The following is a 27,541-nucleotide window of genomic DNA, read 5'->3' as shown; positions in this document are numbered from 1 at the left end:
TTTTTAGTTTTCGGTGGACACATCTTTGTTTGTATGTGGTGCTGAGGATCGAACCTGGGCTGCACGCATGCCAGGCGAGCGCAATACCGCTTGAGCCACATCCCAAGCCCCTCCCTGTTGATCTTTAACTGGAAGTCTCAATTCAGTTGGTACTTGTAATTTGTGATAGTTATAGTTATTATGTTCTATAAAGTTGCCACAAACACTGAATTAGTGAATACTGAACCATTGCTTCTAGGGAAAATAAAGGGTTAGTTTTCTGCAAATCTCTGGTTACAACATTTGTCAACTGATCAATACATAACCTTGTTTTATGTGTGTTTCTGTCTACAGATACTTTATTTAGTATGTATTGTTGCTTAATTAAAATTGAGTTCATGGCCAGATAAAGCTTATTTGACTCATGTATTTTCACCATGGGGCATATCAAAGTCTTTTTGCTTAGGAACACTAAACAGCATATCACCACTACATGTGGAGGCCATTTTAAACAGAAAAATCATTAGCAAAAAATACAGAAATGCAAAATTATGGCACTGAATGGACCATGAATATGATACTTGTTTGCAGTATAAAAGCTGAGATGGGAAGGCAGAGTATAATCATCTTTGATTTCAGCTGGGAACGTATGTTCTATGTGACTCAAATCCTTGGTTGCCTTGCTAATATCTCCAACTGACTGTGAAAGCACCATGAACATTGACTTTGGGGTTACAAATAGATTTAAGTGTGTAGGCAAATTTGCAAATACAGATTGTATGAATGGGGGTGAACTGTATCAACTTTTCCAATTAGTGAAAACTATAACTCAATAATTATTTTTATTGGCAAACTGGCAACGTGGCAAACTGAACAAAGGAATAGAGAAAATGGGTAGAGTTTCCAGGTGCATGTTAGAAACAGCCTAGATTGCTATGAATAAAAATTTATAAATGATTCTATTGAGGATATAGACAAAAAGAGGTACAGTTATAGAAAAAGCTTCTGTCTTAGCCAGAGTGTTTGTAATCCATGGCACAATGTTAGTGAGACTGTAAATGCTAAAGGCTGTCATGAGGAGGTTGCAGACAGAAAAGAAGCTTGTGTTATTAGATAATGGAGCAAAGGCAATCTGTGTTATAAAGTGGCAAAAAACTTGACTAAATTGTGTTCATGTTATAGTGTTAAATAGTAGGTAGAATTTGCAAGTGACAATATTGGGAGTTTAGCTAAAGCCATATCTAAGCAATGAATTGAAGCTATAGCTTTGGCTGTTCATGACAGCTGATAGCAAAATTTGAGAAGAATGAACTTAAAGACAGAATTGTTAAGCATAAAGGAAGCAGAACTTAAAGATTCAGGAATTTCTCAGTCTACACATATTGCAAAAATTGTGAACACTAAGAATTGGCCAAGAGACCGTTTGATAAAGATGAATATAGATATGAGCCATAAACTTAATTAACCATCCAGCAGAAAAATTACTAGTTTGAACTTAAGAGGAAGGAGACATAATGGAATGAAGGAAGGCTGCTGGACTTCTTGAGTTTGAAAGGATGGAACCATAAAACTATTCAGCTAATAGGTACTATTTTTCAAGACAATGACCCTCAAAGCAATTCAGAAATCATCAATGTTGCCTCCTCAGTTTCAAATTTGGGGCTAGGTTAGGAAGGGTAACCTTTCTCATTTAGACATAGCTTTCACCCAAAGCCATGTGTGCAGGGTCATCCATCAGCCCAGTGGATCTGGAGGACAGAACATTGAGCCAGTGAATATTATTCTCAAGCCTTAATATCTCATGGAGTTGCCTTGTGGTTTGGACTTTCCTGGATCTCCTCTATTCTTTTTCATTTCTCCCTTTTGGATTGGATAGTCTCTGCTATGCCTGTCTTGCCACTGTATTTTGGAAGCACATAACCTATTTGGCTCCACATTCACAGCTGGAGAGGAATTTACTTCAGAATGAATCTTTCCTTGAGACTCAATTATATCTGATTTAGATAATATTCAGATGACATTTTGGATTTTATACTTTAGACTTGATGCTAGAAAGAGTTAAGACTTTAAGGGCTCTTGAGATATAATGAATGTATTTTGCATGTGAGAATCTGGACATAAACTTGGGGGCAGAGGCAAGGGCAGAAAACTATAGTCTAATTGTCCCCCTCAGATTCATATGTTGAAATCCTAACCTTCCGGACTGGGGATATAGCTCAGTTGGTAGAGTGCTTGCCTTGCATGCCCAAGGCCCTGGGTTCAATTCCCAGCATCACAAAAAGAAAGAAATAAAGGAATCCTAACCCCCAAAGTGATGGCATTAGGAGGTGGGGGCCTTTGGTGGGTGATTAAGATGTGAGGATAGAGTCCTCACAAAAAAAGATTAGTGCCATTATGGGGGTGTGGCTGGGGTTGTGGCTCAGGGGTAGAACGCTTGCCTAGCGCTTTGTGAGGCCCTGGGTTCCATCTTCAGCACCACATAAAAAAAATAAATAAAACAAAGGTATTAAAAAATAATTTCCATAATTTTTTTTTTTAAAAAGATTAGTGCCATTATAAAAGACACCCCTGGTGTGGGGACGGGGCTCAGTGGTAAAGTGCTTGCCTAGTGCGCACACAGCCCTGGGTTCAATCTCTAGTATGAGAGGCTGTGGGAAAGAGAATAGAAACATATTTTGAAAGAGAGAGACTGACCCAGGAAGTTCCCTTGACCTTTCTGCCTTATAATGTTACAGTGACAAGTGACAATATGGCAATTTGTGAACTAGGAAGTAGGCCTTCACCAGACACCAAGTCTGCCGGTACCCTGATCTTAGACTTCCCAGCCTCCAGAAGTGTGAGAAGTAAATTTCTGTTGCTTTTAAACCACCCAGGCTATGGTATTCTATTATAGCAGTCCAAATGGACCAAGGCAAGCTCTATTTCACACATTTGTGTTTCAGCATTGTTATCTCGAGTTGTAAACATGTGCAATTCATGTGCATGTTTAGACCAGATACGCCAAAAGCGATTATTTTTGGTAATCTAAATGAGCAGATATTAAGGGTTGACGCATAAAATGGTTATTAAAAAGATTTGTTTCTAAAAGATGGTTTCACAGGGTTTTAATTGTTAACTCATCACTTGACTGCTGTGTATAATTCCATTAATTATCTTATGGAGTTTGAAAAGCAGATTCAGTTTTCAGGGTGTATTATTGATTTCCACTTTGTGATGCATGCCATATACATATGTATGCTGATAGCATTTTATTTGAAGGTAGCTTTATTTTCTATGTTATATCTCTCCAGGCCCAAAGCAGCCTAATAGAACCCTAGTTATTTAACCTCCAGCAGGTTCTCCATTTGTTTAACTGACTACCACAGGGTTGCCACAGATGTTTTATTTCACTCATGTTGCTTTCTTTTTCTGAAGGGCACAAGGATGAGTTTGTTGTGCCAAGTTCTTAGAAAGCAAGCAGGCTTGCCAACAGGTTTGTGGAGGTTCCCTGGGGATGCCACAAAGGGGGGAGATTTGTAAATGGTAATAGACAAACTGCTGCAGCCCCTGGGAAGGTTGTATGGGCTGCTGCTGCTGCTGCTGCTGCTGTGGATCCTGCAGAGCTGGGAATTGTTTATGCACATCTCTTGCTGGCTGTCAGGAGAGTAAGAACTGATCTTGTACTCAAAAGCCAAAGTTAGGGCTGTGTAGGAATTTGTTGAGTGGTGTCAATCCCTATTTTATGTAGCCAGGAATTTCCTGTGGAGAGGAGGAGTCATCTGAACAACTTAAACACATGCAGTTTATTTTAACATACTACCAGAGACCTGAACCACATTGGGGTGTCCCTCCTGTCTCCAGCTTCCTGTCAACCTATCTCTACTGTCCTATCACAAGCCCTAGCAAGAGAGGAAAACCTCACAGTTAATTTAAAGTAGTCTTTAGTTTGAAGCTAAGAATTAAAAGAACTGGACTGTAGTTTCAATTTTGTCCTTAATTAACTACGTGACTTTTGATAAAGTGTCTCCCCTTGCAACTCCCCATGAGAGGGAGTTGAACAAGCTGTTCTCCTTGATTCCTTGCATCTCTCACGTTCTGTTATTCTTGGTTCTTTATTTAGTGAAGATACAACCAAAATTTGTACCGTCCTTTTAGGTCATAAATTCTATAGTGAGGACATTTCTCTGGGCAACTAACTTGAAGTGCACTGTGGTCTTCATGGATAGATACTTAAATTTAACAAATTTAAATTGATTTGGCATTTCATTATTGTTTTAAGAGAGCAGTGCATAACATTAAACCTGTCAGACAGCTTCTAATTGTTTGCTCATGTTAGATTTCTTTTTTTAATTTTAAATTTATTTATTTATTCTAATTTGTTATATATGACAGCAGAATGCATTTCAATTCATAGTACACAATTTTTCATGTCTCTGGTTGTACACAAAGTAGAGTCAAACCATTCCTGTCTTCATACATGTACTTAGGGTAATGATGTCCATCTCATTCCACCATCTTTCCTACCCCTTTGCCCCCTCCCTTCCCCTCCTTTCCCTTTGCCCTATCTAAAGTTTCAACATTCCTCCCATGCTCCCTGCCCCCCAGCGCCTAATAGAAGAAAAAGTAGGCCCAAATCTTCATCATATCAGATTAGGCCCCCACTTCCTTAATAAGACTCCTATTCAAGAATCAATAAATGGGATGGATTCAAACTGAAAAGCTTCTTCTCAGCAAAAGAAGCAATTAGTGAGGTAAATAGAGAGCCTACAGAATGGGAACAAGTTTTTACCACGTTAACATCTTATAGAGCACTAATCTCTAGGATATAAAGAACTCAAAAAACTTAACATCAAAAAAAAAAACCCAATCAATAAATGGGCCAAGGAACTAAACAGATACCTCTCAGAAGATGATGTACAATCAATCAACAAATGTATGAAAACATGTTCAACATCTTTAGCAATTAGAGAAATGCAAATCAAAACTACTCTAAGATTTCATCTCACTCCAGTCAGAATGGCAACTATTAAGAATACAAACAACAATAAATGTTGGCGAGGATGTGGGGAAAAAGGCACACTCATACATTGCTGATGGGACTGCAAATTGATGCAACCAATCTGGAAAGAAGTATGGAGATTCTTTGGAAAACTTGGAATGGAACCACCATTTGACCCAGCTATCCTACTCCTCGGTTTATACCCAAAGGACTTAAAAACAGCATTCTACAGGGACACAGCCACATCAATAGCAGCACAATTCACAATAGCTAAATTGTGGAACCGACCTAGATGCCCTTCAGTAGATGAATGGATTTAAAAAATGTGGCATATATAATCAATGGAATATTTCTCAGCATTAAAAGAGAATAAAATTATGGCATTTTGGTAAATGGATGGAGCTGGAGAATGTATGCAGAAAAAGCATTTAACAAAATACAGAACCCCTTCAGGTTCATGTTAGATTTCTTAAAACCTGAACGTGGATTCAAATACCTCTCAAAGGTATTGTTGAAATGAACTTTTGGGAAAAGCTTTGAGAAATCAAGAGTTAAGGATGGTTGATTTTTCCTAACTGTAATTTGTGAGCTACATATGTTAGAAACTTTTGTCTAGGGATGGTAACTTTTAGTGGGAAAAACATCAAAACCCCTACTATAAATTTATAGCTTTGTAGTAAGTGCTGTGGATTAACAGATTAGTTAGGAGGCCTTTGGCTGCATTTAGCAGATTCCACTCAAACTAGCTTGAATAACAAGGGAATTATTGATTCACAGAACTAAACACAGAGCAAGAACAGCTTCAGGGCCAGTGCAATCCGGTGTCCTAGGCTCTGCTTCTCTGGAATTCCAGAATTACTTCATTTGTCCCTTCCTTTGCAAAATGACTAGCGATTTTTTGCTTTGCATTCACGTACTACATTGTTGGGACTCCTCAACTTTAGTGCTGTTGACATTGGGTACAGATGATTCTTTTGTTTTTGTGGGATTGTTTCCTGAGCATTGTAGGGTATTTGGTGGCCTCACTGACCGCCACTCGATGCCAGTAGCCTCTGAACCCTGAATATTAAAAATATCTCCATATATTACCAAATGTTCCCTGGGGGACAGAAACACTCTGATTGAGAACAGATGGTCTAAGGGGAAACAGACCATTTCAGCAAGTGGTTATCTGGGGGAGAAATGTGTTCTCTAGAAGACCTCAAACTCTTAAACTTTCTCTTTTGGGGCTAGAGATGTGGCTCCGTGGTAGAATTTGCCTGGCATATATGAGGCCCTTGGTTTCAAAGTTTGAATCCCCAGTACCACACACAAACAATAAGATATATATTTATATATATTATTATATTATATATATATATAATAATTATATATATGAAACTTTCCCTTTTTGTCTCCCTGGCTCAACCTAGGTCACTCCCCGATTCCTGAGCCCCTCACTGGTGAAGGAGTTGGATTTTCTCTGACTAATCAGGCCCCCACTGGAAAAAGTCATGATAAGAGAGAGAAGAAGCCAAATATGAACCCAATAATATCCATCACCACACTCTAAATTTGCCCTTTTTTTTTCTTCCTCTCAGTGAGGATTATGGGAAGAACTTTAAGGATATTACAAATCTCATCAACAACACCTTTATTCGGACTGAATTTGGCATGGCTATTGGTCCTGAGAACTCTGGAAAGGTGAGATTCATTCCTACATCTATAAAGTTGGTACTTGATAACACATACAGGGCTGTCTGATGTTAGTATTAAAATAATCCAGAGATACACAATATTGTATTTTAGTTTAGTATTGCTGAATTTTTAAAATTAGGCATAGTTTAATATCAGTCACACAAGAATCTTAAGGTTTTTCGGTACCTGTCTAAGATGCATCAAAATCTTTCTACCTCTGTTGCAGTTTTTAGCATTATGTGTGTACTCCCCATGACAACATTTTAGTCTCTTGGGAAACTAACAAATCTCAAAATTGATCAGGCTCAAAATTGCAGGTATAATGTATTAGCTCAATTCAGAATGATTTTTTTTTAAGATTAATACTCAAGGAATCAAATGGAGCAACAAATCTTTATATAATCTAAAGAGTTTAATGTCTGGTGAAAATGGCACAAGAACTTTCTTTGCTAAATTTGATCTTTCTCTTCCTGGCCAGGTGATATTAACTGCAGAGGTATCTGGAGGAAGTCGTGGAGGAAGAATCTTCAGGTCATCAGATTTTGCAAAGAACTTCGTGCAGACAGATCTCCCTTTTCATCCTTTGACTCAGATGATGTATAGCCCCAATAATTCTGATTACCTGTTAGCCCTCAGCACTGAGGTGAGTCCAGTTGAGAAGCTTGGCTTGCCTGTTGCCATTTTTATACTTTAAGAATAGACTGTCTTAAAAGGACATGGTAGCTAAATGCTTTTATGTTGGCCTTTTTCCCAGTGTTGTCTTACACACAAAATATGTATTTTTTACTTTTCTTCCCTATTTGATAAAGAATATGATTTCTATTTGCTGTCTATTTAGATAAGGATAATGTAAGTTGCCATTATAATTTTTTAAGCAAATATATATGTGCTATTGAAGAAATGAACTAAAAATAATTCTTGTTGTGCTACCAGAGATAAGTGTAAATCATCAAATTCCTAGTATTGTTATTGTTCCTTTCTTGTGACCAAACCACATCTTTATATATCTTTTCCTTTTTTGCTAATTCTTTGGTTATGTATTGATTTCTGCCTTTGACATTTCATGTATTAAATATCCAAATCCTCAACTCCCTGAGCCCCATACCACATTCCTATACTATCCCCAGAAACCAGTGTCCCTCACTCATTGACCCATCTGTCTTCTGAAAGTTCCTTGAAGAACACATTCAGCTCTTGCTGTCCTGGAAGACCAGTCTCCAAACCTGGAGTTGAGGGTGCCAAGTGGCTGAGTGGCCAGACTATGATGGTCAAAATTACACTTTACATTTATGTGACTTTCCTCATAAGTGTATATGTTCATAAGTAGACTTGGTATAGTCTACTGATTATGTAAGTATATCTGGTATGTAAGTATGTATATAGGGTATGTAAGTAGACTTACATGGTGTATAAGTAGAGTGCATATGGTATAAGTAGGCTTGGTATACTCTACTGAGCAGCAGCATCCGATGGGAGCATCTGACAAGTGGGTTAAAGATGTGAATCCCTAAGCCTCAACCCAGATACAAGAAACCTGTGACTTTTGCTTGCAGTGGCTCATGTTTTTATCTAGCTCCCCAGCAGGGCCTGCACTCTAAAATTTAAGAGCCATTGTTGTGCTGACTATTCTGGGGCAGAAACAAGACAACCAACTGTGGACTAGGCAGGCAGGGCAAAGGTGACATGGAGAGGATGAAGGGCCAGGAAGAGAGGTCCAGGTGCTGAGTCTTTCGTGGGGAGATGTTTGAGTAGAGATGAGGCTGAGGGGTGCTCCAACAGGTTCTTATTCATACTTAGCTGATGGAGGCCAGAGGAAGGGCTTGCTGGGGTGCTTCAGACCTTAGAGAAATTAAATGGAACTAAGAGACCTCCTCCATGAAAATAGACAGAACCATGGATCTCCCCTTTGACCCTCTTATCTCAAGCACATAAAAAATAAAAAGCAATCCTCAAGAAGGGACAGAAACAATCTGTATTTTCGCCTGGAATTTCTTCCAATTAAGGGTAGATTACAAATGCTGTGAGGTGATTATTACCAAAGGAAGGGGGACATTGAAGAATGGTGGGTGAGGGTGGGGGAGCACAGAAGATTAACTCTGTCTAGATCAGCCCCATTCAGTTTCATCTGTACCAGAGCATCTCTGTCCTATCTCCACTGAAGCTGAGCTCAATTAACTCACGTTGTCAATATAAATGACATTATCAGTCTTCATATTATTGAGTCTGCTGCATTTCAAAGTATTGGCCATCCCTCCTTTGGGGAATCCTACTGGCTTGGTTCTGTGACATCATTCCCTTTGTTTACCTTTCTGGTCATTCCTTGTTGGTCTTAAACACCTTTCAACTATCCTTAAATGCCCCCTGCTCATTTTGCTCTGAGTAGTAATCTCTGCCACTTTTACAGTTTAACTATCACTTATCTCTAGCCCTGGCTTCCCTGTTGGGCCTCAGAGTCCTATCTTGCTGCCTCCTTGGTATCTCTAGCTGTATGTTACACAGATACCTCAAACTCAATCCAAAACTGAGCTTCTTCCATGTCCTTCTCTCAGGTGTGCTCTACATCCCTTAATCCTTATGCTAGTTAATGATACAACAATGCATTCTAGACCCCAACCCAAAACCCAGAGTGATTGACTTTGAGGTACATATGTGCTCAAGGACACCCACATATACCCACATACACACCCATACTACCTGTACTACCCTACAGGAAAAGTCATCTAGTTCCATTCTAGCTTCTGAACTCCTACTGGTCCTATTCTTCAAGGCTATGTTGAAATCCTCATTAACCTTTTTTGTTTTTTTTTTTTTGGATACCAGGGATTGAACTCAGGGGCACTTGACCACTGAGCCACGTCTCCAGCCCTATTTTGGATTTTATTTAGAGATGGGGTCTCACTGAGTTACTTAGTACCTCATTTTTGCTGAGGCTGGCTTTGAACTCTTGATCCTCCTGCCTCAGCCTCCTGAGCTTCTGGGATTACAGGCATGCCCAGCCCTTGTTAACTCTTTTTTTTTTTTTTTTTTTTAGTTGATAGACCTTTATTTTATTTATTTATATGTGGTGCTAAGAAATGAACCCAGTACCTCACACATGCCAGGCAAGTGTGCTACCTCTGAGCCCCAAACCCAGCCCCCCTCATTAACTCTTTTTTTTTTTTAGAGAGAGAGAGAGAGAGAGAGAGAGAGAGAGAGAGAATTTTTAATATTTATTTTTTTTAGTTTTTGGCGGACACAACATCTTTGTTGGTATGTGGTGCTGAGGATCGAACCCGGGCCGCACGCATGCCAGGCGAGCGCGCTACCGCTTGAGCCACATCCCCAGCCCCTCATTAACTCTTAATTAAATTAATGTGACAGTTGGGCTGGGGATGTGGTTCAAGTGGTAGCACGCTCGCCTGGCATGCGTGTGGCCCAGGTTCGATCCTCAGCACCACATACAAACAAAGATGTTGTGTCTGCCAAAAACTAAAAAATAAACATTAAAAAATTTTTTTAATTAAAAAATAAAATTAATTAATTAATTAATGTGACAGTTATTTATCACATGTCCTACTTTCAGTTGGGACCTTCTGAAATCCATCTTTCCCATTCTCATCCAAGTATGCCACTTAAGAAAGGGAAACTGTAGAGTCTTCCTCCTGAGGAGAGCACCTCACTTACAGTGCCTGACCTACAAGGAGGCTCTCCGTGAGCTTGCCTCACCTTTCTTCTGAGCATTAGCTCTGCATTTCCTCACCTTGCAAGTTGATGTTCAATGGCTTTGAGCTTCCTACACGTGTTGCAGTGCTTTATTACCTCCCTGCCTTTGCAAAACTGATCTAGCTTTGTGCAGCAGCATCTCATCTCCATGTGTGCCTTATTTTGGTTATACTGTTCATTTCAGAGTGGATGCGACTCTCCTCTTCAGGAAACTCTCTGATGCAGTGTTCCTCCCCTCCCCACTTCTACACTAGGCTGTTTCCATGTCATTTACCACCTGTCATTGACCTTGTCTATGCCCCTTGTGAGCTCCTTGAGAGTAGGGAGTGGGTCTTATTCATCTTTGTATCCCCTATGTAACATCCAGTGGGAGCTTCATATGCATTCGTTATTCTGAACTCCCAAGACCCTGAAGGAGCCCAGATGAGCCATGTATGTATCTGTGAAGCTCAGGGAGCTCTGGTAGAGCCTCAGAGTGTGTGTTTACTGTCCTGTATGATTAGATATGAATTATTAAAAGTCATACAAGCAGCTGCACAGGATAAAGCTGGAATTTTGATAAGTCATTTATAATCTTTCAGAATGGCCTGTGGGTGTCCAAGAATTTTGGGGGAAAATGGGAAGAAATCCACAAAGCAGTGTGTTTGGCCAAATGGTGAGTAACAGAAGACTCCATCTGTGCATAGCCCGAAACCTTTTCTGATAATGCTGCCAAAAGTCACATGAATAAATATTGAGCACTTACTATGTGCCAAGTACTCTTCAGGGTGCCATAAGGGAGAGAAGGGTATGACACAGACCTCAACCTGGAAGAACTTCTATTGTGCTGGAAAAGAAGACTTAGTCTGACTAAATGTTAGAATATAAACAAAGCACGTGATTGAGTAGCTTCTGCCTGCAAAGGATTTATTCTGCAACTTGTGACAACATTAGTTTGGGGATAAATGCTTCTCTGCACCCAGATTTACGCTCCCTTGTCTAGGAATTCATTTTAGTTACGTAGAACGTAGTAAGGAATCAGGAAGAAAGCTGAACGAGCTTTCAGACTGCGAAAGGCACACTGTCCGTTCACTAGAATGTACTCACTTCTCTTGGCAGGATGCAATGCCCCCATCAGGTGCCTGCATAGAGATGTCGAGGTTGAGGGAGCTCTTGAGAGTCAAGTCACCTTGGTTCCAACCTGCCTCTGCTGCTAGACAGTGACTTAACCTCCCTGGGCTTTTGTTTTTACTTTGCAAAATATTTGTTTGGAGAATGTTGGGGGGTGGTTGAGAAAGAGTTGAATTAACAGGGCTGGGGTGATGGGTCAGTGGTAGAGTGCTTGCCTAGCATATATGAGGCACTGGGTTCAATTCTCAGCACCACATGTAAATAAATGATGGTCCATCAACAACTTAAAAAAAAAAAAAAGGAAAGAGTTAATTAACAGCCTTCATACCTCCAAAATTCTGATTAGGCTCAGACTCTTGTTGAGAGTGTCTCTCTTTTTTTCCTTTGACTAATTTCAACAAAATTGTTAATCTGTTTTCCCAGTTTGTAGCAGATTGCTGACAGAGATGAGCTAGTGGCTGCTGGCAACAAGCACATGACAGCATTAGAATTATAGCCTGAGAGCTGGAAGGAGGCATAAAAACTCTAAGAGAACAGACAAAACTTAGAGCATGTAACAGTATGAAATTATTCATTGCTGGATCAAGAAAGGATACGTACTTCAGTAACTTCTAATGGGTACACTGTATGATGGTTTGATATGATTGATGTTCCTAATGATGAACTATAATCCCAAGAAAGAGTTTAATGTACTCTACTTAGGCAATCAGGAAAATGTATAATACACATTTGAAATGTCTACCAAAATTAATTAAAACTTTAAAAAGTGGACCTTTTCCAGAAATGCTCATTCAGTGAGGTTTTGACAGCAACACTGTGGTATACATACCACATTTGCTCTCATTTAATGTATTTTAATAAATTTTGCTTGTACCATATTAGGTGTAATCAGGAATGAAGTGATTTTTAAGGGAATTAAGTTAACAAATGTTTTCAATTCTGTTGGATTTAGAAATGTAGCACATGTTTAAGAGTATAGAAAATTTGATCATTAGAATTCATCTTTAAAATCAGAAAGTTCCGTTAAAATGATATTTTGAATTCTATGCAAGGTTATTCACTTTTATAATTCATTACTTTGTTTGACTCTAAATATATTATAACAGATACTCACCTTTTAGATGTTTGCTTTCTAGGAGTTTACAACCTGAAGTCCTGAGACAACATGCTCAAACCCAGCAACTTTTGCTGGTAGTCATCTCTAAGTAACATTAGGGTCTGAATCTAGTTCCCTGCAAACTCCTTTTGCAAGTTACATTTTAAGTAACTCAACCTCTGACCTAGTTGTCTATTTGAAATGAAAGAACTAAATTAAGTTAGCTCATACAAATCATCAGACTGGATTCTGAGAGGAAATAAAAACATAAAATTTAGTACCTGACCTGAAGAAACCAATGAGTATGAAGGAGAGATATGAGGCACACACCATGCTATTAACATAGCCAACTGGGAGACAGTGAATGTCAAGTGGCTGATATAGAGGGCAGTTTCTCAAATGCGTCACTGGTGACATTTTGGGCTGGATAATTCCTTATTGAGGGCCCTGCTCCATTATAAGATGTGCAGTGGCCCCCCTGGCCTGTACCTGCTGTAAGTAACAACTCCTGCCCACCCCATCTCCACCCCAGTTGTGACAACCAAAAATGTCTCCAGACTTTGCCAAATGTCTAATTTTAGCAGTATATTCATGTAAAGCAAATATTATGCTACAATAGACCCTGATTGAGAAATCACTGCTCTAGAAGCTTGCATCAAAGAAGCCTTCCAGTTAGAATGACAAGAACGCTTCATAGGAGAGCTAGATTTTTAAGCTTGAGTTTGTGAGGGTACAGTTTGGTTATGTGAGAGAAAAGCATTTTACAGGGGAAACAGTATGACAGAAGAGGCAAATTTGGAGAGTTTAAACAGCTTACTTTGGCTGCCTGAATGTGCCCCCATAATGGTCTAGGAGAAACATGGGGCAAGGCCCTAAGGATCTTGGTAGACCACAGGAGAAATGGTGCACAGTAGCAGAGAAGGCTGTCAGTTGGTGCCTGTGGATGACATCCACTAGACTTGCCATGGGCTTTGCGACTAAGGTTGATATAGCCCATCAGCAGCCTTAACCCTTTTTTCTCCCCTGTCTTTGCCTTATATAGGGGGTCAGAGAACACCATCTTCTTTACTACCTATGCAAATGTCTCCTGCAGTAAGTATGTTTTAGTTCCACAAAGGGTGTCCTGTTATCCATTCATGGTAGAATATTCTGGATTGTGTGAGATAGAAACAAGACTATTCCATTCTTCTGAAATTTTAATAGCTAAAGAGACTGTTAGTGATTTTTAAAATCTTGAAAGTACAACCAAATTACTACTCTATGCCCATGTCAAATAAAAATGTAGGCTAGGACTGGGGGTAATAGTCAGTGGTAGAGCACTTGCCTAGATGCACTAGGTCCTGGATTCAGACCCCAGCAACATGCATACCTGTGTGTGTGTGAAGAAACACACATACACGCATGAATAGGCTGAACATGGAGATAGTATACTTAATTTTACCATTGTATTTATATAAAGCAAATATTAGGCTATAAACAATAGCAAATTGAAATGCATCATGATTTCTGCAAAAGAACATGGAATGGCCTGGCATGGTAGCTCACACCTGTAATCCCAGCTACAGGGAGGCTGAGGCAGGAGGATCACAAGTTCAAGGACAGCCTGGGCAACTTAGAAAGACTTGTTTCAAAATAAAAAGCATTGGGGATATACCTCAGTGTTAGAGTACTTGCCTCGCCATGTGCAAGGTCTTGAGTTCAATCCTCAATACCACAAACAAAACAAAACAGAAACAAATAAATCAATAAAAAGGGCTGGGGATCTAGTTCAGTGGTAGAATGTTTGCCTAACTTGTGCAAGGCCTGGGTTCAATTCCTAGCACTGAAAAGGGGGAGGAGGAGGAGAACAAGGAGGAGAAAGAAGAGCAGGATGCTGTGGCTGTGATGTTTTTATGTGATATTGTGTAGGAATTAAGAAAATTCTATCTTTCCATCCAGCATAAAACATTTCACATACAAAATAAAACCCAAATGTGAATTCCCTGAACCTGATGCTATATCCTGTTTGTGTTATTACTTAATTAGCATGCACAGGATTTAGAATACTTTGTTATTAAATTAAGAGCAATTCTAAAGCAGCTGTTTTGATCTGGGCTCATCTGTAAATGAAAGTTTAATTAATATTTTGTCTTGTTTAAGAAGCTGATCTTGGGGCACTGGAATTATGGAGAACTTCAGACTTGGGAAAAAGCTTCAAAACCATTGGTGTGAAAATCTACTCATTTGGTCTTGGGGGACGTTTCCTTTTTGCCTCTGTGATGGCTGATAAGGTGGGTATTGCCTTTTCACTTTGAGGTCTGACATTTCTGCAAATATGCCTCTCCTACATCCATTTACTGCTTAGTACCAACAGAGTTTCTTATCTTTGCAATATTTAATATCACTATAAAGTTTGGGGTGATTCTGTTTACAGAGACTGATTGACCCCCCTCATGGGCTGCTCTGCACTTTGGTCTTTGTTACCATATGAATTTTGGTATTGTTTTGGGGGATATATAGATCGGTGTTTGAACTTTATTCAGACATGGATATCTGAAAAAAAAAGCCATCTACTTAATCATGGTAACAAAATACCATTCAATAATAGTAATAAAATAAAAATAAGTAACATCAGTTGAATATCTACTATGTTCTGGGTTCTACTCTAGGTCTTAGGAATATAGCAGTGAACAAAATAGATCAATTTCCTGCTCTCAGAACTTATATTCAAGTAGGGAAATAAATACTAAGCAAATAAGTGTATTGGGTTAATTAAATCAGCAAAATAGTCTAAAGCAGAGTAAGGACACAGCAGCAGGAAACGAGGCAGTGTTGCATACTGGGTGGTCAAGGGGGGCTGGCTAGGATCTGAATGTGTGAGCGCAGGACTATACAGACATCTGGGAGGAGAAGGGGAGGAACAGCATGTGTGGGGACAGACCTTCAGGCTGGAGCATGCTCCATCTATTAAAGAAAAGGGGCAGAGAGCAGTGTGGCCCAGGGGAATGTATGCCCAGAGTGTGTGGGAATGGGTCAGAGGGGAGCCAGTAGCCAGATCATATGGGCCTTTCTAGGTCACAGTGAAGACGCTGTTTTGTTTTTTACTCTTCGTGTGCTGAGGAGTTGCAAAAGGGTTGTGAGTGAGAGAATGATGTGATTTGACTTCCTTTTTAAGAGCATATATATGTGCAGGGTAGCACACATGTATTCTGTGTGTGGGGAGGAGGCAAGAGTGATAGCTAGGACCAGGCTGTTAACTGTGGATGAGGAGAGAAGCAGTGAAACTGTGGATATATTTTTAAAATATATTGCTAATAAGACTTGCTGATGAATTAGATGTGTATTGTGAGACAATAAGTGGAACCAAGGATAACTTTAGAGTCGGCCTGAGCAGTTGGATGAATGGCAGTTCCATTTTCTGAGATGGCCAAAACTACAGAAAGAGTAAAATCTGTGGGAGAACTCAGTTTTGGTATGAGCTGCCCATTAGATATCTAGGTAGAAATGTCAAGTAAGCATGAATCACCTAGAATTCTATGATATTTAAAGCCATGTGACTAGAATATCCCTTCTGGAGGAATGAGTAAGTAGAGAAGAGATGGGAGGACTGAGTAAGCCCAAGCATCCCCATACTGAAGATTGGAAAGAGGAAGAATCTAGCAATGAGGACTGGGAGGGAGGGACGGGTATGGTGGGGAGAGTCAGGATAGTGTGAAAGAAAGTGTTTCAGGGGAAGGAAGTTATCAGCTTTGTTAAATTCAAGTGATGTATCAAGTTAGATGAATGCTGAGAATTTCCCACTTGAGTTGGCAAAATGGGTTGTTGGTGACCTTGACAAAAATAGTTTCATTGGACTAGTAAGGTTAAAAGACTGATGCAGTTCACTTCAGAGATAGCTAGAGATGGGGAAGTTGACATAGTAAGTACAGATAACTTGAGCAATTTTTTAATAATCCCTCAATAATCCTATGAGCTAATACTCTTATCTCAAATTTATAGGTGAAAAAATTGAGCAACTTGTCTAGGGTCACTCAGTGGTAGAACCCTGGTGGAAGTCAACTGTCAGATTCCAGCAGTAGCCTTCTTAGATTCATATGCTGCTATTTACAGAATTAAAATTGTGTTATATGCTTTGTAACTCTAGTTTCTATATGTAACAATGAGAATAGGATTCAAAGTAATTAGACATCTCAGTGTAAGTCAAATAAGTTAAATGTACTTATCACTGAACTTTAAAAAGTGTTTAACAATATAGAGGCCTGGAGCTTAATTCTCATGCCATGGCTCCTTGTATCTACTAGTTATTTTAAGCTATTTATCAGAGAGGCTTGAATTACCTTCTTAACAGACTCCTTCACCAGGTGAATACTCTGTGGCTAGTTTCCTTATAGTAATTCTTGACCCTCCTTGGCCTCTTTCCAGCCCATGCATGTTCCCTTCATTACGTGGCTATTCTGAGACAGCTCCTTAAAAGCATGTCCCATCTTGACTTCCCTGTGATTTCCCAAGCATGGGTTTCATCTCCATTTTCTACATTCTTAATTATCTAATTCTTTGGGTTATGCTAGGACTATCTCAAAGGGACTGTGTGTGTGTTGTGTGTACTGAGGATAGGTACTGGGGATCAAACCCAGGGCCCCAGAGCCTTGTGCATGCTAAGCAAGCCTTCTACCATGAGCTATATCCCCAGCCCTTCAAAGGGACCAAACTTTTATGTAGTAATCATCATTTTAAGAATTATTTGATAAGGTATAACCAAATGTCTATAGAGCCGATTGATAGTCCCATCCAACCCTTAGCTCTTTTGAAGGATATGGAATATCAGAAATTGGGAAATCATGCCAGAGTGAAAGAGCCACAGCAAAAGCAAGATAACCTTACTTAGAATGGATTTTCCCACTGGCTAGAAGGGGTTAGAAATTGCTTTGGTAATTGGTACTATGACCATTCATTGCAGTTGTACCCGGTGAGGAAGTAAATAATCATAATTATTAAAAAATGTTCCTGTTCACGTCTATGCACATGGCAACATGACAGAAAATTTAAAAGATAGATATTGGAATATTTATTCCAGGATACAACAAGAAGGATCCATGTGTCAACAGATCAAGGGGACACATGGAGCATGGCCCAGCTTCCCTCTGTGGGACAGGAACAGTTCTATTCTATTCTGGCAGCGAATGATGACATGGTATTCATGCATGTAGATGAACCTGGAGGTAAGAGCGTTTTTATAGCCCATCCTAAATGTGTACAGATATAAGCTTTGAGCCAGTTTCCTTTTTACATGCTGACTTTTCCTAACTGACTACTCTGTCCTAGAGGTAACATCTTGCCTTTTAAAAAGGCCATTTGTTTTGGTGGTTTATTGTAGTTTGAATGTTCATGTGTTCTGGAGCAGAGTAGTTCAGCTCTTACTGATTTGCAAACCCTCTGTTACCAGGTAAGTACTAGAAAAATTCAGAATGTCTTACAGCCATTTAACAAAGTCATTTTATGTCTGTTTGCTAATGATAAAAGAAAATTGGGGGCTTATTTTTGTCTATTTCACTTTTCTAGTGATTGTTTTCTGTTATATTTAACAAAAACATCAGTTTGTGACAGTGAAAATTTAGAAAGTGATCCTTCATCCCATATAGTTTGAGAAACATTGTTCTAGAGTATTAAAGATTTAGAAATGTGTAAAATATGAACCAAATACAGTGTCACTGACTGTGATACTTCTGGGAAGAGCTCCTCTATATCATCCAATTAAGTCATTCAATAAACTCAGCATTCTCAAATTCCAGATACTTAGCAGAGTACTGAAACTAAAGTTGATCATGAAGATCTTGAGCATCAAACCTAATTAGCTCTCTGTTGTGCAGAGAGAGAATTGGCAAATTGCCTGACTACTGGGTCAGTCAGGTAGTTGTATATGACTAGACTATTGTTTTTCTCTCTGTTTCCTCTTGAGACTTAATGGGTTGTTTTGGTTTTTTTTCACCTATTTTAGATACTGGATTTGGCACAATCTTTACCTCTGATGATCGGGGCATTGTGTACTCCAAGTCTTTGGACCGACATCTCTACACTACCACAGGTGGAGAGACCGACTTCACGAATGTGACCTCCCTCCGCGGGGTCTACATCACAAGCACGCTCTCAGAAGGTAAGTCCTGGTGCAGTTATTCTGCTCCTGCAGCTCCTTCTGCTTATGTGATAGGATTTGGTGGTCCCAGGTTATAATGTGCTTGCCTAGCCAACAAGCCTACCCATGTAAATTTTGCCTCCCCATTTTAAGTTGTAAATAGAACTAGGAGAGAGCAAAGCAGCAGCAAGTAGGAAGAAAGATGCTTTGGAGTCTATGTTGTTTAGTTTATAAAGTGAGTCTTCCGTATTGGAAGATTTAAACCAACAGAAACAAGCCTTAATTTGAGCCACTTCTGTTCTTCTTGTAAAGGGCTTAGCAATAACCAGCAAAGATTCTTCTAATGTTTTACTCCTTGGCTCTACAAGGTTTACCTTTACCAAGATTCAGTCATGCAAATAAATATATTAATCCCGAGTATAAAGGCTTTTAAAGTTTTATTTATGTATTTTCTGGTAGAAGATGCGGGCTCTTTGTTTTCTCTTGTAAACTCCTTGCAGTGGCTTACCAGGTCCGAAGTGACATTGGCTCTCATCTCCTCCCTGACCTCACCTCCAGTTCTCCCTCTTTCATTTGCTCTGCACCACTCACATGGCCCCTGTCCATTCTAAAATATGCACACAGTCAGTGATTACAGATTCACTCTGAGCATTTCTCCCTTAAGTCTTTGCTCAGTCTTTGCTTCTTGTTTTGTATTCTAGGGATTGAACCCAGGGACACTTACCCACTGAGCCACATTCCTGGTCCTTTTACTTGGAGACAGGGTTTTGCTAAATTGCTAGGGGTTCTTGTGTTACTTTCTGAGTGAACCCGTCCCTGACTATCTTATTTTAAATTCCAGTCTGCCCTGCCACCCCGCTCACTCCCAATCAACCTTTAGTTGTGTGCATGTGTGCATCTATAGCACTTTTTTTAAAAAAACATACTGTACAATTATTTACTATGTCTAGTATTTGTCTCCCTCTAGTAGAAATGTATATCTCATGAAACTTTTTGTCTGTTTTGATCATTAATATATTCCCAAAGGCTTGCAATATTTTTCACATAGTGAATACACAAATGTTTGCTGAATAAGTGAATCTTCTGTCACTTTCTTTTCTATTTGATATTCCTCAGAAAACTTCAAGCATATTATGTCTGGATTAAATTGTAACAGTTTATAATATTGAAAATAGAGGACAAGGGAGGAATTATAAGGAAAAAAGAAAAAGGTATAAGAGGGATAGTGGAGAGACAATAATTAGGGATTATTAGTAATATTTAAGCACCATATTTAAACCTTGAGAATCCCTAAGATAAGCCTGCTGTCATGGCCTTGTGTGAAGAAAAATTAGGATGCCTTCCCATGGTAGATTTTTCTTCTTTCTAAGGCAGCAGACAAGGGAAGAGTATAGATATCAGCCAATTATGTTGGTTCAAGAGTTAAAATGTGTTAGTTAACTTTACATCACTGTGACAAAACACCTAAGGTAATCAACTTTTAGAGAGAAAAGATTTGTTTTGGCCCCTAGTTTTAAAGGTTTCAGTTTATGGTCAGTTATCCCCATTGTTTTTGAGCCTGTGTTGGCACATCATAGTGGGAGCATGTGGTGTAGGAAACCCCTTTACTTCCGACAGAGGAAGAGGAAGAGATTAGGGCCCTAATGTCACCTTCAAGGGCATGTTTCCAATGACGGCTTTCTCCGTGAAGCCCCACATCTTATAGCTTCCACCATCTCCCAATAGTTCCGTGGTTTGGTAGCCTACCTTTAACATATGGGCCTTGGAGATGGGGGGACATTTAACACCCTAACTATAGCATAAAAGTGACCTTTCTCGATGATGTCAGCCCCAGATTATTTCTGGAATTAATTGAGTGCTGTTCAGGTAGTGATCTTTCTTCAGATCTCACAGTTAGAGTGCTGCTTGGTTACTCAACAACACTAAGCCATTCTGTAAGCTTTGTGGGACTTCAGGGTTAGAACCGTGATGTGTGGCCTCAGGGGAGTTGGGCAGTGGTAAACTGACTTCCCTTGGGTGCTTCCAGTGTGCTGGACTTATGGTCATTCTTTCCCCATTCAGATAATTCCATTCAGACCATGATCACTTTCGACCAAGGAGGAAGGTGGAAGCACCTGCGGAAGCCTGAAAACAGCCAGTGCGATGCCACCGCCAAGAACAAAAAAGAGGTTTGTTTCCGCTCTTGGAGAAAAGCAGCTGTTCTGCTCTGCTGTGCCCAGGGCTCAGCTCCTGGATAATGGAGTTTTGTCTAGATGTGTACCACTTAAGATACAAAGTTTGGAGTGAGAGTAATGAAATAAACTTAGAATTTGGAAAATAACAACTTGCAGGAAGGTCAAGATACGATGGATTGTTTGTCTATTAAAGAACAAAACTGAAGGCTAACAATGTTTTGTTAAAATGCTGAATGAAAACAGAGTAGACAGATGTGCTGGCCATGAGTTAGGGGCCAGCATGACAGCTATGAGGCTGAGAAAGTAGACTAGTGCTTTCCAGGGCTACAGGGAGTCAGAAATGGAGAGTAGGGCTTAAAGGTGATAGTTTCAGTATTACACAATGAAAAAGTTCTACAGATTGGTTGCACTAAAGGGAGAATATATTTAACACTCCTGAACTGTACACTTAAATGAAAGTTTAGATGGTAAATTGTATGAAATGTGTATTTTACCACAATTTTATTAAAAAAAGATCACCCCACCAAGGTCTGAATTAAGTTTTCAGCTTCATGAGGCATCTGTGAGATGAGCAAGGGCATCAAACCTTTGGTTTTAATAGGAGCTTGGTTTCTTTTCACAGTGCAGCCTTCATATTCATGCTTCCTATAGCATCTCTCAGAAACTAAACGTCCCGATGGCCCCGCTCTCCGAGGCTAACGCCGTAGGCATAGTCATTGCTCATGGTAAGGAGCTCTCCCTGCACCCCACAAACTGAAGTAGCTGAGCACTCTGAACTCAGCCAGAGCCCTTTGAGCCTGATTTAAAACACAAAACAAAGCCCACTGCAGATGGTTTTTGTATTCCTTTGGTAGCATTTCTTGCATTATAACAATTTTGGCTTTTCATAGACTGCCCACTGAGGGAGCAACACAACTTCCTTTCTCAAGTTTTGATAGCCTTCTTTTCTACTGCAAGAAGCCTGCTGGGAAATCATCAGAATATATTTATTCCAATTCCCTTGTCAGGAAATCCTCTCTGTTTCATTGCCAATTTGTGCTGATGAGACGGTGGATTATGTTGCAGGTAACGTGGGGGATGCCATCTCGGTGATGGTCCCAGATGTGTACATCTCAGACGATGGGGGTTACTCCTGGGCGAAGATGCTGAATGGACCCCACTATTACACCATCTTGGATTCTGGAGGCATCATTGTGGCCATTGAGCACAGCAACCGTCCTATCAATGTGATTAAGTATGCATGAGCTCAACTCCACACACACTATCTGCTTACAGGGCAACGGTGGGAATGTTCTTCAGTTTATCAAGGGGAAAAGGCAGGGACCCTGATTCAAATGTTTGCATTCTACAGAACTGTACAGAAGTTTCTAGAAGGGCTTATGATTAGAACAACTCGGACTAAATGGCATTGTTTTTTCTTCTGACTCCCTGTAGTAACACATTTTGTCATTAAAATTTAAAAAAAAAATCTCACCACAAAAATATGGAGATGTTCAAGCACTCTGAATTGGAAATGACTTTCTAAGTACAAGTTTTTATAAGATAATCTGACATGATTAATTTAGAAGCCCATTCTCACCTGGTCACTACCCTGTCTTGCCTATGAAAGAATTTTTGTAAAGATATTTACTTCTGACTGAATCCTTTTCTCTATTCTGTTAACTGTGGGCATTAAAAATGAAAGTGACTGTCCGCCAGTAAGCCAGCTCCTAAAATACAAAGGTTTCTTCTGGTTGGGGATCCCTTTATAAGTTGGTCCTCTGTCATGATCTTTCTCTAATTGTGATTTCAGGTTCTCCACAGATGAAGGTCAATGCTGGCAAACCTACATGTTCACTAAGGATCCCATCTATTTCACCGGCCTAGCTTCAGAACCTGGAGCCAGGTCTATGAATATCAGCATTTGGGGGTTCACAGAATCTTTACTAACCCGCCAGTGGGTCTCCTACACCATTGATTTTAAAGATATCCTTGAAAGGAACTGTAAGTGTCTCCTTTGACAGTTTCTACCTGAAATATGTCAGCCTCTTTCCTAAATAATACCTTCTTCAGCTTAATGTCTTTTAGTTGGGATAAGCAAATGTGTGTGTGTGTGAGAAAGGAGCTTGGAGGATGCTCCACATGGTTAATCAAGCAATGGAATCATTAGAAAAGCAGTTTCCTTATTGGGACTAGCACTGTCCATGAGAAATATGAGGGCAACATATGTAATTTAAATGATCCTGTTAGTTACATTATGAAAGTAAAAAGATGGGCTGGGGTTGTGGCTCAGTGGTAGAGTTCGCACCTAGCATGTGCAAGGCCCTGGGTTCGATCCTCAACATCATATAAAAATAAATAAATAAATAAGTAAATAAATAAAAAGCTATTGTGTCCAACTACAACTAAAAAATTTAAAAAGAAAGGTGAAATGCACTTTGATGATAGGATTGTTTTCATATATCAAAACATTATCATCAATTTAAGCTATGTTAAAAATTGCTGATATATTTTACATTTCTTCCAAGTCTCTGCGATCCAGTGTACAGTTAATACTATACTTCTAGTGAATTTCAGTTCAGACCAGCCAGCCACATGTGGTTCGGCTACTGTCTAGGATAGTGTGGCTTTGTACTGGAGAAGAGATCTCCTGTACCTTTAATGAGCTTTTTTTTTTTTTTTTTTCTGGCCTATAAGAATAGTACATGCGTGTGTGTGACAAACATTATTTCATTTTGACATTTCAGGGGTTTTCACCCTTGATTAGTCAAATTCAGTAGGACTAGAAAGAGAAAATCTTAGAGGAAAATGTTTGCCAGAGTAATTGGTGGTGTCACTTCTCAAGATGTTGAAGTGAGAGTTTTCATGCAATGACCTTTGGCTCAAATGTCAGGTGAGGTACTGGAATGGCCAGTAGGCAAGTGTGAAGCCCACACTGACCTATTCAGCATTCTGTGACTTCACACTAGAAGACATGGTGAGGCTCAGAAAATGATTTCAGAAAAAGATTGACAAAATGCAGTGCATAGTGTTCCCAAAGTGTCTCAAGCAGACCTAGACCCAGTGCCAAAGATGCCAAACCCAAGCTATGATAATAAATATGAAAGATAAAAGAAAACACTGGAGGAAAGGCAACCTGTAGTCACACGCTGGTGTAACACTATCAAAGACTTAAAGTTTCAAAACCTTCTAGTTGGATTTTGGTCCTATTAGACTGGGTTATAAGTCCATTTCTTCAGAGTATTATTTAATTCGATGACTTCTGAGGAAGCAGAGCTCTGGGTTTGGACTTTACTTAACTTTTGTTTTTGAAGTATGTTTTTAGTTTTAGATGGACACAATAATTTACTTATTTGTTTGTTATGTGGTGCTGAGGATTGAACCCAGTGTCTTACGCATGCCAGGCAAGTGCTCCAGCCCTGAGCCACAAACCCAGCCCTACTTAACTTTTCTACAAGGTGTTTAAATGTGATTTAAACCCTGAGGGCCATTATCAACTAAATTCATTAAAGAGACTATAAAAGAGCTGGCTTAGTAGTTTTCTCCATAGCAGGTGGTCCAAACGGTTATCCCTAAAGTTTAGCGTCATTAAGAGATTTGTTAAGCACCTGCTCTCTAACAGACTCTGTCCTGGTCTTCATATCCTGAAGGATAAAAACCTAATCCACAGTCTTTAGGTTGCAGCGTTAGAGTCGTTTTCCAGGACTGGAAGATATGAAATACTGAGCCAGAAATATTGCTGTCAGCAGTCCTCATCTGAGAGCCAATCATCTGGAGATAGAAGTCTAGAAAGAGGCTATTTTCCTTTCTGTTCAAAGCAAACTAATTTGGTAAAATCAAACCTGTGCTTTAGGCTGTTCAGTATTTTATTCTGAGCAGAGTCCCAGGAGTGAAAAACATCTGGTTACTTACTTCTGACAGCTCCTGCAGACTGAGGGCATAGGTGAGCAAGACAGACAGCAGCCTCTTAGTTTGGAAGGAACTCTAGAGCTCCCCTTTCCAGCTTCCCACTTCAAAACAAATAAGGTTTTTCCTAATTCTTGAAAGGATGATGAGATGGAAAGAATCCTCTTTTGGCATGCAAGAATGCAATTGCTAGTAGGCTGTAGACTAATGTAACTTTTTGTTTGTAATTCCTAATTGGAGCAATAAATTGAGGCAGACATTCCTGCCTTCCCTCCCTCATTCTTCCCATAGCCTGGCAGCTGCCTCCCATTGGTGACCTTGTGCAATGCAGCTTCCTGAACCATCTGTCTGTCCTTTAGGTGAAGAGAAGGACTATACCATATGGCTGGCACACTCCACAGACCCTGAGGATTATGAAGATGGCTGCATTTTGGGCTATAAGGAACAGTACCTACGGCTGCGCAAGTCGTCTGTCTGTCAGAATGGTCGAGACTATGTTGTAACCAAGCAGCCATCCATCTGTCCCTGTTCCTTGGAGGATTTCCTCTGGTATCAGCACTCCTCAGATCCCTCTGTCAGCCCCTGTCCCGTGTAGGAGGAGGTGAAAGACAGTTGTCTTATAGGGCTAAAAAATACTGAAATCTTTTTTCCCCAAGAGTGGAGAACTGCTGCTTCTTATCAAGGAAATTGAGGCACAGAGAGAGGGAACCAAACTTGATAATAATTGGACAGATAATATAATCATACTGGACAGTTAATCATTGGGCAGAACCAGCAAGCACCCCAGAATTCCCAACTTGGCAATGGTGGGAAGAAGAAAAGTTATATAAAAAGGAAGAGAATAAAACAAAACAAAACAATGTATAGAAAATGGCAAGAAAAACACCAAGAAAAGTGGTACAGGAGCAAAGAGGAATTGGACTTTAAAGAGCAGCCTGACGGTTTGAGTGCAGCAGGTAGGGCACTAGGCTTTGCATCCATGCAAGACTAAAGACAGATATTTTTTTGGTCCTGAGAGACTAGAGGCAACATCAATATGTTCATGGTCCTTATGTCCCATTGAGGTTTAGAGGCCATCAAGGTGGACTTCCTAGAATTCAGGATTGTCCGGGTGAAAGAATTAGTTACCTGGCTGGCATAAGATTAGTTGCTTTCATAAAAAGGCAAGGAGTTCCTGTGTAGTTTAAAAGAGGTAAACTAGGGCCCAAAGGAGGAACAGCTTCACCTCACAGGTAATAATCTAGTGGAACTTGCTACAACTGTAGATGCTGACAGGAGGTAAAAAATGGATCCTAAAGATCTTGGATCAAAGGCAAGGAAGCAGGCGTGTCCTCCTCCTCCCCCACTGTCTTCCGTTGAACCGCAGGTAACCACAGAATGCAGGTTTGAGGGAAATGCAGGTCTGACTCCACACAGCTCCTCCCCTGGTTCACATCTGAATGTGGAATGGTCAAGGGCCCTCCCATCTCCATTTCCACAGGAAAAGCATCACTCAGATCACTTCTGGAGTTGCAGTCAGGCCAGAGTTTGTTGTGGAGTCAGAATGGGACAGACCTGTGAGACTCTGGAAGCTGTGTCCCATCTTTGACTCCACATATGCCAGGCCCTTTCCCTGAGCTGCTGTTTTCCAAATCTGCCATGATTCTGCAGTGTTCCATGTAGTTGTGCCTGGTGCCTTCTCTGCCTGAATAGTCTGTCCATATTCCCCTGTTGACCCACACCAAGGGAGTTCCTCCTTGGCTTTTAAGTAGCTCAGATAGCACCACTTTAAAGCCTCTCCCAGGTTTCCCTGATCTTGACATCTGCAGTACCTGCATTCTACCACTTACCATCTTTAACGATGATTTATAGGCTTGGTTCCACCAATAAACCCAAACTCCTTGAGAGCATGTTATATTTGCTAGTATATAGTGGTAATGATAGCAGCTAACATTAAGCACTAACTGTGGTCAGCACTGTCCTCATGAGAGGTTGTGCCTGACTGGCCCTGAGAAGTGAGACCCAAAGCCAGCATCACAGCTCTAGTGCCCACACCTTGGACCACACATGAGTGAGGATAGTTTCCCTAAAATTTTGGGTTGATTACCTAAAATTCTTACCTGAGATTTCCCCCTGCTATTAAGAGGGGTGGCATGTATTTGCATCTTCTGTCCCTGCCTTGTCCCCTAAATACTCTTCAGATAACACTTGAAATACAAGCAGCATCTGTATATTCCCTAAATAGTCATTCAGTGCCTGCTGTGGGCAGGGCAACACAAAGTGCTAATGGAAGGGCTTGTATACAGTTTCCTGGTAAGATGTACATAAACATGACACAAATCAGAAAGTAGTAAATGCTAAGAGGGTGTAAATAAGGGAGAGAAGACACCACCTGGAACTGGAAGGAGATGGGTCACAGAAGGCTTTATTGAGGAGGTGGCATTTGAGCTGAGCACTGACAAATGGTAGGATTTAACTCTGCATATCTGGTAAGAAAGTGGTCGATAAAGCCCTGGACTGCTGTAAGCATAGACACCCAACAGCTAGACCAAGGAGTGGTGTGCTGGATGATAGTGCCCCCTCTGACTGGGAGAGGAAGTCAGAGCAAGCATGATAAGTAAGAAGGGGCCAGGTGGAGAACGTTTAGACCAGATTTTCCACTTAAATGGTGGGAAGGAAGGTAGTGTGGTGAAGTGACAAGAGGGTGCTAGCAGAGGAGAAGGCATGCTATGTTTTGACTGTATTATTCCTTTGGGGTTCAGGAGTACATTTCAGTGGCAATATCTAACAGGCACTTGGAATTGTAAAATTAGAGCCAAGAGAGAAGGAAAACCTGGAAGTTTAGTAGTAGC

At 40.2% G+C, this 27,541-nt stretch overlaps 1 protein-coding gene across 2 annotated transcripts in view; it reads left to right on the top strand.

Moving 5' to 3' along the window:
• Window positions 1-27,541, top strand: part of Sort1 (sortilin 1) — a 69,046-nt gene that overhangs the window by 30,598 nt on the left and 10,907 nt on the right. Inside the window, exons 4-15 of one of the 2 annotated variants that reach the window (XM_026402760.2) lie at window positions 6,538-6,640; window positions 7,113-7,277; window positions 10,918-10,991; window positions 13,585-13,634; window positions 14,685-14,812; window positions 17,596-17,740; window positions 18,517-18,672; window positions 20,713-20,819; window positions 21,448-21,550; window positions 21,891-22,059; window positions 22,618-22,808; window positions 25,070-25,259. In XM_026402760.2, the coding sequence (XP_026258545.1) occupies window positions 6,538-6,640; window positions 7,113-7,277; window positions 10,918-10,991; window positions 13,585-13,634; window positions 14,685-14,812; window positions 17,596-17,740; window positions 18,517-18,672; window positions 20,713-20,819; window positions 21,448-21,550; window positions 21,891-22,059; window positions 22,618-22,808; window positions 25,070-25,259 (1,581 nt within the window). Of the gene's footprint in view, window positions 1-6,537; window positions 6,641-7,112; window positions 7,278-10,917; window positions 10,992-13,584; window positions 13,635-14,681; window positions 14,813-17,595; window positions 17,741-18,516; window positions 18,673-20,712; window positions 20,820-21,447; window positions 21,551-21,890; window positions 22,060-22,617; window positions 22,809-25,069; window positions 25,260-27,541 lie in introns of both variants that reach the window. The other variant, XM_026402759.2, reaches the window with a different exon arrangement.

Source organism: Urocitellus parryii, chromosome 11, assembly GCF_045843805.1.
Source record: "Urocitellus parryii isolate mUroPar1 chromosome 11, mUroPar1.hap1, whole genome shotgun sequence".
NCBI lineage: Eukaryota > Metazoa > Chordata > Mammalia > Rodentia > Sciuridae > Urocitellus > Urocitellus parryii.
Note: the sequence above shows the minus strand (reverse complement) of the source record. Positions and strands in the feature narration are given on the sequence as shown.